The 14,931-nt window shown below is 44.3% G+C and overlaps 2 protein-coding genes across 3 annotated transcripts; one reads left to right on the top strand and one right to left on the bottom strand.

Moving 5' to 3' along the window:
• The first annotated feature begins 1,154 nt into the window (after nt 1-1,154).
• On the top strand, nt 1,155-8,907 carry ik (IK cytokine). The gene is made up of 20 exons (XM_063011068.1): nt 1,155-1,272; nt 3,168-3,234; nt 3,393-3,485; nt 3,724-3,783; nt 3,870-4,037; nt 4,125-4,239; nt 4,332-4,402; nt 5,336-5,382; nt 5,512-5,675; nt 6,014-6,122; nt 6,336-6,375; nt 6,768-6,963; nt 7,119-7,137; nt 7,248-7,326; nt 7,478-7,561; nt 7,676-7,733; nt 7,866-7,954; nt 8,200-8,308; nt 8,428-8,462; nt 8,765-8,907. The coding sequence occupies exons 1-20, from the start codon at nt 1,257-1,259 to the stop codon at nt 8,790-8,792; spliced, it is 1,647 nt and encodes a 548-aa protein (XP_062867138.1). The 5' UTR covers nt 1,155-1,256; the 3' UTR covers nt 8,793-8,907.
• An 848-nt stretch (nt 8,908-9,755) lies between these two features.
• On the bottom strand, nt 9,756-14,205 carry LOC134330109 (zinc finger protein 501-like). Of its 2 annotated transcripts, XM_063011069.1 has the most exons (6): nt 14,037-14,205; nt 13,039-13,152; nt 12,408-12,938; nt 12,167-12,234; nt 11,892-12,082; nt 9,756-11,799 (listed from the first exon to the last, which is right to left on the bottom strand). In XM_063011069.1, exons 3-6 carry the CDS (start codon nt 12,429-12,431, stop codon nt 10,478-10,480), a joined length of 1,605 nt encoding a protein of 534 aa, XP_062867139.1. In that variant the 5' UTR covers nt 12,432-12,938; nt 13,039-13,152; nt 14,037-14,205; the 3' UTR covers nt 9,756-10,477. The 2 variants fall into 2 exon arrangements, with proteins under 2 accessions (XP_062867139.1, XP_062867140.1); XM_063011070.1 differs by lacking the exons at nt 12,408-12,938; nt 13,039-13,152; nt 14,037-14,205 and adding an exon at nt 12,317-12,403.
• Nucleotides 14,206-14,931: the final 726 nt, after the last annotated feature.

Below are 14,931 nucleotides of genomic sequence, written 5' to 3'. Positions count from 1 at the left end.
CCACCTATCTGCACACACCTGCACTACACACACACACTACAGCGCCACCTACCCGCACACACCTGCACTACACACACACACTACAGCGCCACCTACCCGCACACACCTGCACTACACACACACACACTACAGCGCCACCTACCCGCACACACCTGCACTACACACACACACTACAGCGCCACCTACCCGCACACACCTGCACTACACACACACACACACTACAGCGCCACCTACCCGCACACACCTGCACTACACACACACACACTACAGCGCCACCTACCCGCACACACCTGCACTACACACACACACTACAGCGCCACCTACCCGCACACACCTGCACTACACACACACACTACAGCGCCACCTATCCGCACACACACACACACACACACACACACTACAGCCCCACCTACCCGCACACACCTGCACTACACACACACACACACACTACAGCCCCACCTAGCGGCGAATACACACACTGCACTACACACCCAGTAACACACACACACACACACACACACACACTGCACTAGCACAGATCCAGGATTTACTTTAGACCACTTAAGCCACCTTCTGCAGGATAATGAAAGGGTGAAGAAACAGTCAGTGACCGTCGGTCTGCCTCAGTAATGATGCTGGGTGTGAGGGAACAGTGGGAGCTCAGTGGTTATGGGTAAAGTACTAGTGATCAGAGGGTCGCTGGTTCAAGCCCTTTTAGACTGTTGCTGTTGGACCCCTGAGCAAGGCCCTTACACCTCAGATGCGTGCACTGTATTCAGTCAAGTGTGAGTTGCTTTGAACAAAAGTAATTTACTAAATAATGTAAATATAGTGTAAAAACAGCTACTAGCTGAGGCACCCTTAAACTGGCTATTATTATTATTATTATTATTATTATTGTTGTTGTTGTTGTTGCTATTAATATAATTATTTATAATATTATTATTAGTAGTAGTAGTCTTGTGATTATTATTATTATTATCATTGTTGTTGCTGCTATTATTATTGTTATTATGATTTATATTATTATTATTATTATAATTATTATTATTTATATTATTATTTTCTTTTATTTATTTGTTTTCCACTCCATTCGCGCATTACGGTTGCACTGAAACGTGTGAAGTTGCGCATGCGCAGTCGTGTAGCACCGCTGCTATCAGCTCATTTCGCCACCGACTAGCAGCGAACAGTCCACGAGAATAGAACACAATAATAACATTTAAAGCAGGAATTTATTTACTCAGAGCTTCACAATGCCTGAGAGGGACAGTAAGTTCTTTATTATACTGTTAATAATCTTCTGTTTAGTGGGAAAGATAGCGGGAATGTGTTAGTGTGGCTATTAGCTTTTGTTGCTAACGTTTAGCTTCGGATGAAAACAAACAATCGCAAATAAGCATACATATTACATTTACAGTGTTTAATAAACAGTTTTAATATCATTTAATATAGATCATATAATTGTCTACCTTACATGCATTAGTAAGGATCATGTATTTTATGGTAGAATGTTTTATGTTTTGATTAAATAATAAAATACTTATATGTCCAAAAACTGTCGAAAAATGGTAAAAATCTATTTATAAGTTTATTATATAAGTTTATTATATAAATCTATTATGCCGTTTGGTCACTACTAGCCAAAATCTGTGTTTTTTTTACTTACCCCCTGTATGGAGCAAACTACGGAGCCCCTTAGGGGTCACTAAGGAAAAAAATATATATGAAGACAAAATCCGTACCCTCAGTTTAGTAAACCGTACTCTTAGTTTAAAGTCCGTCCGCGGTCACGCTAACTGCGCTACAAGTTTTACTGTGCGCCTAAAACCCGTTTTACGGTAATACAGTTGCGAAGCATTGAAGAGGATAAAGCATCTTTTTGCAGCTTAATATATTAGATATAATAAACACACACACACACACACACACACATATATATATATGTGTGTGTGTGTGTGTGTGTGTGTGTTTGTTATATCTAATATATAGTATGTTAAGCTGCAAAAATATGCTTTATCCTCTTCAATGCTTCGCAACTATATATATATATATACATATATATATATATATATATAGGCAACAAAAGCACATAACATGGTAAAATTATGCAAATGTATAATTTTAAAATTCCATTAAAACAAGTGGAATTCTTACAGACCAATTTGAAAGGTCTAAAATAAGCAAATCAAATTATTATCAAAGTACTCCACTTTTTTCTTTAAGAGCATTAACTCTTTTATTAATGGAATACATTTCATACATCTTTACTGTAGTAATCTGGGGTGATGGGATAGCAAACTTATTAAAAAGTCAAATCAATAACAATAAATAAACAATAAATAAATCAATAAATAACACTAGTACTCATCTTGTGATTTTGAGACTATTTTACCCTAGGAATTTAGAATAATAGGATTGCAAACCAACGTAAAGTAAAATGCAAATCAAATTATTATCAAATCGCCCCATCAGACTCTTAAAGAATACTTCTACTTACTGACTTTATGAGTCTCAGACATTTATACTGTACATTTCACTTTACGTTGGTTTGCAATCCTATTATTCTAAATTCCTAAGGTAAAATAGTCTCAAATCACAAGATGAGTACTCGTGTTATTTATGATTGTGGGGTGGCATTTGATAAGATTTTGATTTGACTTTTTAATAAGTTTGCTATCCCATCACCCCAGCTGTAAAAAGATGCTTTATTCTCTTCAATGCTTCGCAACTGTATTACCGTAAAACGGGGTGTGGGCGCACAGTAAAACTTGTAACGCAGACAATCCGTGCGTACGGTTTACTAAACTGAGGGTACGGTTTACTAAACCGAGGGTACGGATTTTGTCTTCATATATATTTTTTTCCTTAGTGACCCCTAAGGGGCTCCGTAGCAAACTGCACATTTATTGAATTTATAATATAAAGTTCTGACATTAAATTAAATATGATCACATTTAAATCTGTTGCAGATGTAGTTTTCACTTATTTGTTTATTTTATATTTAATTCAAACAAAATAAAAATCATTTTCTAATAATAATGTACATGATATGACATTTGTCCAGGGGTGCACAAACTTTAGCTTCAGACTGTAGCACATACAGATGCACGACATGGAAATGATTCCGCTCGTCATTATTTGATGTATTTTTTATTTTCTTCCAGCTGAGCTTTACTCCAACCCTCTGGCTCCAGACGGTCATGATGTGGAGGATCATCGGTCAGCGCTGCAGTGAGTCCTGACCCCTCTCTGTTTCTCCACAGTTCAGCCTGTTTTAGGGTTCTGTAGCAGAACTAAAGGAACACTAATGTTTTCAGGCCTGGTTCTCTTTACTCACTGCACAGAATCTCTTCTGTCCTTAAAGCTGCTGCTTTGTTTATCATTTGTAGATCCAAGCTGACCAACGAGGACTTCAGGAAACTCCTGATGACCCCACGAGCCACTCCGTCATCGGCGCCGCCGTCCAAATCCCGCCATCATGAGTATGTGGTTATGTTTATTTAAAGTGCAGCCTGTTGGGATTTGGGATTGTCCTTTATGGGATGAATTCTTGGCTCCTGCGCTTCAGTAGGAACCGTCAGAATGAACCCTACACTCTATAAAGCACCATACAGAGTGTAACGTATCGGCTCCTGAACCCTCTGTAGTGCACTAGCTGCAGGTAAACTACTGACCTCCAGCATTAATAAAAACACTGATCATGAATTCTCCGTTACCCAGAATGCCCCGGGAGTATAACGAAGACGAGGATCCTGCCGCTCGCAGAAGGAAGAAGAAAAGGTGAGTGGATCTGCGACCCCGCCCGGTCAGACGGCTGTGTGGAAGGTGTGTTAGCGCTGAACCTCCTGTACCTCTGTGATGTACAGCTACTACGCTAAGCTGAGGCAGCAGGAGCTGGAGCGCGAGCGAGAGCTAGCGGAGAAGTACAGAGACCGAGCCAGGGAGAGACGAGACGGCGTCAACAAAGATTACGAGGAGACGGAGCTCATCAGCACCACCGCCAACTACAGAGCAGTGGGACCCACGGCCGAGGCGTGAGTTTACCGTTCTGGGTTCAATCCACCTGCCGCAGTAAAGATACAGGAATACATCGGTTTAACCTCAAACGCCTTTCCTCACAGGGACAAGTCCGCCGCGGAAAAGAGGCGCCAACTGATCCAGGAGTCCAAGTTCTTGGGTGGTGACATGGAGCACACTCACTTGGTGAAGGGTCTGGATTTCGCCCTGCTGCAGAAAGTAAGTCCATGTGCAGAAGTTAGATTGATTGATCTGATTGTACCCAGTATAGATGATGATGATGATGATGATGGTTACTGTGTGTTGTGTAGGTGAGAGCTGAGATCACCAGTAAGGAGAGAGAGGAGGAGGACATAATAGAGAAAGTACAGAAGGAAGTGAAGTACGTCTGATCACACATTACTACAGTAACACCTCCACAGAGGGACACCAAAAAGATCAAAACCCCGTAATATTTAGGCGGTAAAACACCCAAGCTCTCCAGGACTGACATCTCCAGGTGTCCAATTCAAACCTCAGCTCTGCTATCATTGACACGCGATTGGCTGTGTGTCTGTGAGGGGCGGGACAATGACTGAAACCGAGATTGCGTCCTCTGCTGGCTGAGATCGGTGCGTGACTCGGTGTGTGTGTGTGTGTGCGCGCGATACAGATCTCCGTATGAACCCGGTGCAGGGGACGAGGAGCGGTCGGTGCTGAACACGTGTCTCCTCGATCAGGAGTGTGAAATACATCGGGGAACTGGATACGACTAGATTGGGAGGGAAATGGGGGTGGGGGATTACTTAAAATAATAAATAAGTGCAAAATCACATACAATTACTGTTTAAATATATCAAATAATGTATAATAATATTTAAAAGCTTTAAAATGTAAGATTCTGTTGTATTTATATGACATTTGGTAGGTGCCTGTAGTTCTACCGTAGTAGAAGAAGATATCCTTTATTTATCATATATACAGATACAGGTGTGCAGTACAATGAAATTCTTTCTGCACGTATCCCAGTTTGTTTGGAAGCTGGGGTCAGAGCGAAGGGTCAGCCACCTTACGGCGCCCCTGGAGCAGACAGGGTTAAGGGCCTCGCTCAAGGACCCAACAGTGGCTGCATAGCAGAGCCTGGATTTGAACCAACAATCTTCCGGTTGATAGCCCAAAGCCCTACCCACTAGCCTCCCACTGCGGTTTTTTCCAGACTAAGCTGTGATCTACGCTCACACACCCACTGACTTTATGTGTGTGTGTGTGTGTGTGTGTGTGTGTGTGTGTGTGTGTGTGTGTGTGTGTGTGTGTGTGTGTGTGTGTGTGTGTGTAGGAAAGATGAAGATCCCGAACAGAAGATCGAGTTTAAGACCAGACTCGGTGAGTGTGATGAGGTTCTCACTAGGTTCTTGCTTTGATTTGGGTTGTGGTGTAATTATCATTATTATTATTTATTATTATTATTATTATTATTATTATCTATACCCCTGTATGGTTTCGTCTCCACAGGGAGGAACATTTACCGAATGCTGTTTAAGGGCCGTCAGACGGAGCGTAACGAGCTCTTCCTGCCGGGCAGGATGGCGTACGTGGTGGATCTGGAGGACGAGTACGCGGACACGGACATCCCCACCACTCTGATCCGCAGCAAAGCCGACTGTCCGACCATGGAGGTACGGACGGGCGCGACTCGGTGACACATTATAGGAAAATCACGTAGGATTTTGGTGGAGGTGAAGGTGCTGCCATACAGCTGGTACCGGGCTCTGTGACTGGCACACTGAACCTGTGTGATGCTTTTAGCTAGAACAACAGCAGCTTCTCACGGCTTCCTAAACTGTTGCTGCCCAGTCAGAAGATGAAATCTATATGATGAAATGATTACTTCTGTTAGTAACTGTTGAAACACATAAATTCAGTTATTAGAAGGGGTGTCCCGATACTTTTGTCCATATTTTAATGTATTATTTATTTATATTCATTTATTGAATGTTTCTCGCTCTGTGCTCAGGCTCAGACCACCCTCACCACCAACGACATCGTGATCAGTAAACTCACCCAGATCCTGTCCTACCTCAGACAGGGCACACGCAACAAAAAACTCAAGAAGAGGGACAAAGGTACCTCCTCTCACCCCTCACCTCTCACCCCTAACCCCTCACCTCTCACCTCTCACCCCTAACCCATCATCCTAACCCCTCACCTCTCACTCCTAATCTCTCACCCCTAACCCCTCACCCATTTATCTCTCAGGTCACTGTAGGTCTGTGTCTCTGTGGCGCTCTGTTACTGGGTGCTGTGTTGTGACTGGTGTTTGTGTTTGGATGTTGTAGGGAAGCTGGATGAGAGAAAAGCTCCAGAAGCAGATATAAAGTAAGATCTGGTGACCTCACCACCTCCTCTCCTCTGATCTCATCACGTATAACGTCAGGACGAGTGTGTGAGGGTGTGTGAGGGTCTGTGTTGGTGTGTGAGGGTGTGTGATGGTGTGTGAGGGTGTGTGAGGGTCTGTGTTGGTGTGTGTCGGTGTGTGAGGGTGTGTGTCGGTGTGTGATGATGTGTGAGGGTGTGTGTTGGTGTGTGTCGGTGTGTGTCGGTGTGTGAGGGTGTGTGATGGTGTGTGAGGGTCTGTGTCGGTGTGTGTTGGTGTGTGAGGGTGTGTGAGGGTCTGTGTTGGTGTGTGAGGGTGTGTGAGGGTCTGTGTTGGTGTGTGAGGGTGTGCGAGGGTGTGTGTCGGAGTGAACATGCTGTTTGTGTCCCCGCAGTATCTTCGACGATATCGGAGACTACATCCCAACCACGTCCAAACCCTCGCGTGAGAAGGAGAAGGAGCGTCACCGTGAGAAGGAGCGTGAGAGAGCGAGGGAGAGGGAGAGGGAGCGAGAGAGGGAGAGAGAGAGGGAGCGAGAGGAGGAGAAACACCATCACAGCTACTTCGAGAAACCTCGAGCTGATGATGAGGTGAGGAGGAGACGTACAGTTCACATGGCTTCACGTGTGTCTGAGGAGGCTGTCTTGACCAGTGCATTAGGGAATTGGATATGACTAAATTGGAAGGTAAAGGTGGGGGTCGTGTGTGTTTTACTGACGTTGGTGTTTGTGGTTTCTCTCTGCAGGTCTTGAACTTAGATAAAGGTCAGTATGAACTATTATTTTATGAATTATTTTGTGTGTGTGTGTGTGTACGTGTACGTGTGTGTGTGTGTGTGTGTGAGCTGAACATTGACTCTGGTCTCTCTGTACAGGTCCAGGATCAGTGAAGGATCAGATTAAGCTCATTAATGAGAAGTTTGCAGACGCCGCAGCAGGACAGTGGCAGGAAACATATCCTCATACAGCTGTGTGTGTGTGTGTGTGTGTGTGTGTGTGTGTGTGTGTGTGTGTGTGTGTGTGTGTGTGTGTGTGTGTGTGTGTGTGGGAACAGTGATGTGTGCTCCTGTGCAGCAGGTGTGTTTGCTCCTTAACTCTTTCTCACTGCAGGAACCAGACGTGATGAGAAGAAACACCTTGGGGATTTTTTCGGGATGTCCAACAGTTACGCCGAGTGTTACCCGGCAACGTAGGTTTATGTCACACACACACACACACACTCACGCACACACAGAAACATCAGAGCACAGAGAAGAATCAGCATTGTGTGTGTGTGTGTGTGTGTGTGTGTGTGTGTGTGTAGGATGGATGATCTAGCCGTGGACAGTGATGAAGAGGTTGATTACAGTAAGATGGACCAGGTAAGGTTACACTGATTTACACTGTACTGTAGTTTAGTCTTATTATTTTAATGATGATGATGATTATTATTATTAGTTTGATTTTAGTCGTGATGGGTGGATTGATGTTTTGACCCCCCGTGTGTGTTTTAGGGTAATAAGAAGGGGCCGCTGGGTCGCTGGGACTTCGACACACAGGAGGAATACAGCGACTACATGAACAATAAAGAAGCTTTACCCAAGTAAGAACGCACACGCCGCTGTGTCGTACCTTATAACCACTTATAACCATGATATAATGGGTTCAGATCTCTTTTTTCCATCGATGCTTTTAAGGTTCGAGGTGCTCAGGCGCCTTAAAAGCATCGATGGAAAAGAGAGATCGGAGCGTCCTCGTGCTGCTGTCGCGCCCTCTGCTGGCCACTGGAGGCCGTGCTCCTGTGGTGTAGGTGCTGCCGTCCTCACCCTCTGTGTTCGATCCCCGCAGGGCCGCCTTTCAGTACGGGATCAAAATGTCGGAGGGAAGAAAGACTCGCCGCTTCAAAGAGACCAACGAGAAAGCCGAGCTGGATCGACAGTGGAAGAAGATCAGCGCCGTGAGTATCTGCACCGTCGTTATTCACACACACACACACACACACATACATATATACAGTATATATATATATAATTTAAATATTCATATAAATAATGAAACCTGACCTGCTGTTCTCAGATCATTGAGAAGAGGAAGAAGATGGAGGCTGATGGGTGAGTAAAACCTCGACATTAATCTCTCAGCATGTTCACTAACCCTAGATGATCATTAATATCTGGACTCTCTCTCTCTCTCTCTCTCTGTCTCTCTCTCTCTGTCTCTGTCTCTGTCTCTCTCTCTCTCTCTGTCTCTCTCTCTCTCTGTCTCTCTCTCTCTCTCTCTCTCTCTCTGTCTCTCTCTCTCTGTCTCTCTCTCTCTGTCTCTCTCTCTCTCTCTCTGTCTCTCTCTCTCTCTCTCTCTGTCTCTCTCTCTGTCTCTCTCTCTCTCTCGCTCTCTCTCTCTCTCTCTCTCGCAGGGTGAACGTGAAGAGGCCGAAATATTAAACGTTTGTTGTTGATTCTTCAGAAACGTTCTGAACCTGAGCTGTAACGTCTTTATATAAAATCATTCACTGTTAAACCTGTTAAATATTAAATAAAGGAGTTAGAACCACCAAAACCTGCTCTCATTTTCATTCAGAAACGTGTAGAGACCTCACAGATGAGCACAAGTTCTTACAGACACACTTCCAAATGTTGTGTACAGAATAGTGAGACTCATTATAACATGATACTTATGATCATGGTTGTGTCCACATACTTCTGGCTGTATGAATAATGTTTGTCTCTAGTTTATTTACACTATAAGATTTATTTAAGACGCAAGTGTCTTTTAGTGCCACGGATCAAGCACAGAACAACAAGTACAATCACTGTGTGTAACATAAAACGTCATTAATGAGTCTCATCAAGCATCGTTAATTAAAGCATCACATAATATTGTATAATATTAATTACTAAAATTAACAATCATGATTATTAAAGCCAGTCAGACTGTGGACACTGGTTAAGTCTCACACACACACACACACACACACACACACACACCTCCACATACATTATTTTCAGCTTTACGTCAATTAGCAAAAATATTAAAACCACATAAAAATAAAAATCACCTTAAACAATAAATAATGGAAACCGAGTGATCAATGTTTAAATATATCAAATGTATAAAAGCATAAAAATTTAGGGTGGCTCGGTGAGTAACACTGTTGCCTCACATGGTTCCGGGTCCTCTCTGTGTGAAGTTTGCATGTTCTCCCACAGTCCAAACAAAGACATGCAGTCAGGACAACTGCAAATACTGAAGTCTCTTTAGGTGTGTGTGTGTGTGTGTGTCCTGCGATGGACTGTTGACCTGTCCGGGTTGTTTCCTATTTTTTGCCCAGTTAATTAGACCCACCGCGACCCTGACCAGGAGAAAGCAGTGGTAAAACAGACAGTAAATGAATGAATGAATAAAAATGTTGAAAATATTGTTTTATTTACATGGTGTTCGGTGCCTGTAGTTCCAGGTTCCGCCACACGGTGCCGCTGCTTCGTTGCGGTTTATGCAGATTTGCGTTCGTGTTGAATTTGTGTTTTTCTTTACATTTGCATTAATTAAAATTCATAAATGTATTTATATATTTATTGTATAAGACAGTTAAATGTTGAACTTCAGAAGGTCGTGTTGTATTAACGATGTTATGGAGTTACTTATAGGGTATCCTGGACCTTTTTATATTTACATTTACAGCATTTAGCAGATGCTTTTATTCAAAGCGACTTACAGTTATGACTGAACACAATTTTGAGCAACTGAGGATTAAGAGCCTTGCTCAGGGGCCCAACAGTGGCAACTTGGCAGTGGTGGGGCTTGAACCGGCAACCTTCTGATTACTAGTCCAGTACCTTAACCACTGAGCTATCACTGCCCAGTGAAAGGACTCTTGGACTGAATTCGATGTAAGACGAGGTGTTTGTGTGTTTGTGTGTTTGTGTGTATGAAGCACTGCGCTGAGAGTCCGAGCATGTTGATAACGGCTCTTCTCGAGCAGCTCTGTGATGTGATGGATGTTTTGTGAATATAGATGATTAATATCTACTTACAAATAATAAAACGTGTTTCAAATGTTATGAAGTTAAACAGATGAAATCTTTTACACATTTATACAGATCAGACGAGAATCTGCCGAACTCGCCCGTCATGAGCTACCGGCCGTACCGACGCACTTGTGTTTCTTACAGGTCTCCACGTACGTGAAGCTCTTTCCACACTGGGAGCAATGGTAGGGTTTCTCTCCTGTGTGAATGCGCTGGTGCTTCCTGAGTGTCCCTCGGTCGCTGAAGCTCTTGCCGCACTGCGGGCACGGGCAGCGACTCTCCCCGGTGTGAATGTTCTGGTGTCGCTGCAGGTGACTGGCCTGTATGAAGCTCTTGCCACACAGTGAACAGTTGTAGGGTTTCTCTCCGGTGTGAGTGCGCTGGTGTATGGTCAGGTGACCTCGAACCCTGAAGCTCTTGCTGCACAGCGAGCAGTGGTGCAGCTTTTCTCCGGTGTGAATGCTCTGGTGCTGTTTGAGGGAACCCTTGTCTGAGAAGCTCTTGTCGCAGTGCAGGCAGTGGTAGGGTTTCTCTCCGGTGTGAATGCTCTGGTGCGTCAGCAGGTGAATCTTCTGAGAGAAGCTCCTGCCACACTGAGCGCAGTAATACGGCTTCACTCCCGAGTGGACGTTCTGGTGCTGCTGGAGGTTAATCGCCCGGGTGAAGCTCTTCCCGCAGTCCGGGCACCGATACGGCTTCAGTCCTGTGTGAATGCGCTGGTGCGCTTTGAGGTTGCTGCGTTTGGTGAAGCTCTTCCCACACTGCGAGCACTGGTAGGGTTTCTCTCCCGTGTGAATGTGCTGGTGCTGCTGGAGGTGACTCTTGTTGAGGAAGCTCTTCGCGCACTGCATGCAGTGGTAGGGCTTCTCTCCGACGTGAATGCGCTGGTGCGTTTGAAAGTGAACGTGCTGAGTGAAGCTCTTGCCGCAGTCCAGGCACCGGTAGGGTTTCTCCCCGGTGTGGATGCGCTCGTGCCGCTGGAGCGTGCTCTGCTGAGTGAAGCTCTTCTCACAGTGCGAGCACTTGTAGGGTTTCTCCCCGGTGTGAATGCGCCGGTGCCGCTGGAGCGTGCTCTGCTGGGAGAAGCTCTTGCCGCAGTGCGAGCAGACGTACGGTTTTTCTTTGGTGTGAATGTGCTGGTGACGCTGGAGAGTGCTCTGGTAGGTGAAGGTCTTCCCGCACAGCGAGCACTCGTACGGTTTCTCTCCCTCGTGAATGCGCCGGTGCTGTTGTCGATGACTCTGTACGGCCACGCCCTTCCCGCCACCTTCCTTCTGAAGCTGTTCGCCGGAGGTGTTCCCGAGCTCTGGATGGATGGAGCTGGTGGTGGGGGGCGTCACGGAGCCGTAATTTATTCCCTCCAGGTTTATCAGCCCAACACGTTCATCATCGTGACTGAAGAGCAACCGGGAATCATTCAGTCCTGGAACAGATAAGAAACGGGCTCAGGGTCAGGTGTCCCAATACTTTCGACCACATAATGCTTGTAATAAAACCCCAGTGTTAGGAACGAACCGTGTGTGGAGCACTTTCTGTTCCAGAGGAAATCAAACACACTGCTGAGATCTTTAGCGTAGTCCTCACTGTACCACACCAAGAGCTCCTGTCCTGCTCTGATGGCTCGACAGCAGCGGTAGAAAATTCCCCCTCGATACTGAAACGCCACCAGATTCTGTTCTTCATCGTTACGAGCACAATTCACAAACCTGATGGAGAACCAACACAAAGCTTCAATGATGCTTCTACACCAGGAGGAAGGAGGAAGCCCAGTTCACTCGTGTCCTTCTCACCTCATCCAGTTGGCGTGTGTCTCTCTCTTGGCATCTATGTAGCCCTCACCCTGCCCACTCCTGTAGATCTGCAAAAAGAGAAGAGGAGCACTCAAGAACATCAAGTGGCTCCAACATGAGAAGAGGAGAGCACACAACCTTGTGGTTCACCTGCACTCATCATTTCATTAGCTGGGACAGAACCCATCCAGTCCAATATTCTTCATGTTCACAAGAGATTTAGACATTTTTAACATCTCACCACCCACGAGTAGCTGCTGTTCATGGCTTCCTCTTTCTCCACCACTTCTCCCTGGTAGGCTCCAAAATGGGCACCGACTGGTACCGTCTGGCCGGTATTAAACACTCCCAGACCGGCATCAGGAACAGCAGACTCTCCGAGCTCCAGACCTGCTGGAAGGGTTCGTCTGGCTCGCTGGCCGCTGCCCGTGGGAACAGGAGTATCAGGGATGAAGAGAGGTGGACCATGAAGCTCACACTTGTTGAAGAAGAACGATCTGCACTCCTCACAGTCTGGAAGGACAGAACACAAGCACCAATCAGAGGCACGAGCTCCATCTGAAGCCACTTCCTGCTGTAGGTGTAGTGCACTACATAGGGCGTGTCATCATCACAACTCCAGACTGCTTTCTAACGGGTCCTGTAGTCTTACAGAGGATCTCGTCTTCTTCGGGTTCTTCTTCTTTAACGCAGATAATATTCAGACCGGTACGAAGGTCGTCTCCGTGATCGTAGCTCTTCGGCTCCTGCGTCTCTTCCTTCACAGCGCCACCTAACGTTCACACCGACAGAAGATCACCCCCACTGTCCAAAAGCACCAGACACCACATTTATTTCCACTCTCCATCTTTCTATGGAGCAACCAGACTTACAGCTGCTGAGCTTCTCCTGGAATCCTCCGTTCTGTTGCTCCACAGGGGTGACAGGGTGTCCCACAGAGCCTGGTGCACCTCCATCTAAAGTGCTACCGTCCTCCATCTTCAGATCTTCATGAAGCAAACCAGCAAATCACAATAAACACAGATTAGGAGAGAAAGATAAAAACATGATATATTTATACTGTCAATCATTCTTCTAATACACTGTGTAGTGCACTATGTAGGGCTTATAATCGTTATTCTAATGAACTGTGTAGTGCACTATGTAGGGTTTATAATCGTTATTCTAATAAACTATGTAGTGCACTATGTAGGGTTTATAATCGTTATTCTAATAAACTATGTAGTGCACTATGTAGGGTTTATAATCGTTATTCTAATACACTATGTAGTGCACTATGTAGGGTTTATAATCGTTATTCTAATGAACTGTGTAGTGCACTATGTAGGGTGTATAATCATTCTTCTAATACACTGTGTAGTGCACTATGTAGGGCTTATAATCGTTATTCTAATACACTATGTAGTGCACTATGTAGGGTTTATAATCGTTATTCTAATACACTATGTAGGGTTTATAATCGTTATTCTAATACACTATGTAGTGCACTATGTAGGGTTTATAATCGTTATTCTAATACACTATGTAGTGCACTATGTAGGGTTTATAATCGTTATTCTAATACACTGTGTAGTGCACTATGTAGGGTTTATAATCGTTATTCTAATACACTGTGTAGTGCACTATGTAGGGTTTATAATCGTTATTCTAATACACTGTGTAGTGCACTATGTAGGGTTTATAATCGTTATTCTAATACACTGTGTAGTGCACTATGTAGGGTTTATAATCGTTATTCTAATACACTGTGTAGTGCACTATGTAGGGTTTATAATCGTTATTCTAATACACTGTGTAGTGCACTATGTAGGGAGGATGAATGGATTTGGGATGCTAACTTTTAGCGGTTAGCAATATCAGTGAAACTTACCTTGAGTTTAAAGCAAAATGGAGATAAATCTCCTTAAATGATCGGATTTTTACAACACGTAAAATTTATTTTAATCATAAACATAATAATATTAAACTAATAAATAATCAATTTAATGTAAATAAAGAAATATTTCATCTGGAGCGCAGACGAGCTGCTGCTACAATCGTTCTTCTTCTTCACCGCGCTGTTGGTTTGTGGTGCATCGGCGCCTCCTGCTGTCCTGCGGTGGAAGTTCAGAGCTGCACTTTAACTTGTTTTATGATTTTAACACATTTGAGATTTTTTCATTCGTTTATTTTTACCAACAGATTAGTTCTGGTTTGGGATTCACATTTGGGATGAATTTGCACTGCTCAGCCAGCCTGGGTGTCAAGGAATCAGCAGAAGGGAACCAGAGTAACTGGGAACTGAATAGATCTAAATTGGGAAAAGGGAGAATCAATAAATAAATGAAATGGAAGAATGTAGACAGTGTTGTATTCGAGTGTATATATGTACACACATACTTCATAAAAATACAACTGCCACTTCTTCGAGAAGGCTTCTCACAAGACTTTGAAGTATATGTGTATGGGAATTTGTGCCCATTCAGTCAAAAGATGACTGCATTTGCATTGATCAGTTGGTGTTCTGGTTCGTCCCAGAGCTGTTGAGTGGGGCCGAGGTCAGGGCTCTGTGCAGGACACTGGAGCTTCTTTAAATCCAGTTTTTCTTCATGTCTTTATAGAGATTGTTTTTGCACAGGAATGCAGTCATGCTGGAACTGGAAAAAGTCTTGCCTAAACTGTTGCTGCAACGTTTAAAGCATGTATGTGTCATTTCATTTATGTAATTGATTTATTACACCTGTCAGCAACTGAAACACGTGAATTCAATATTTAATAGAGGTGCC

This window comes from Trichomycterus rosablanca, chromosome 16, assembly GCF_030014385.1.
Source record: "Trichomycterus rosablanca isolate fTriRos1 chromosome 16, fTriRos1.hap1, whole genome shotgun sequence".
Taxonomy (NCBI): domain Eukaryota; kingdom Metazoa; phylum Chordata; class Actinopteri; order Siluriformes; family Trichomycteridae; genus Trichomycterus; species Trichomycterus rosablanca.
This window is presented reverse-complemented; position numbering and strand designations above follow the sequence as displayed.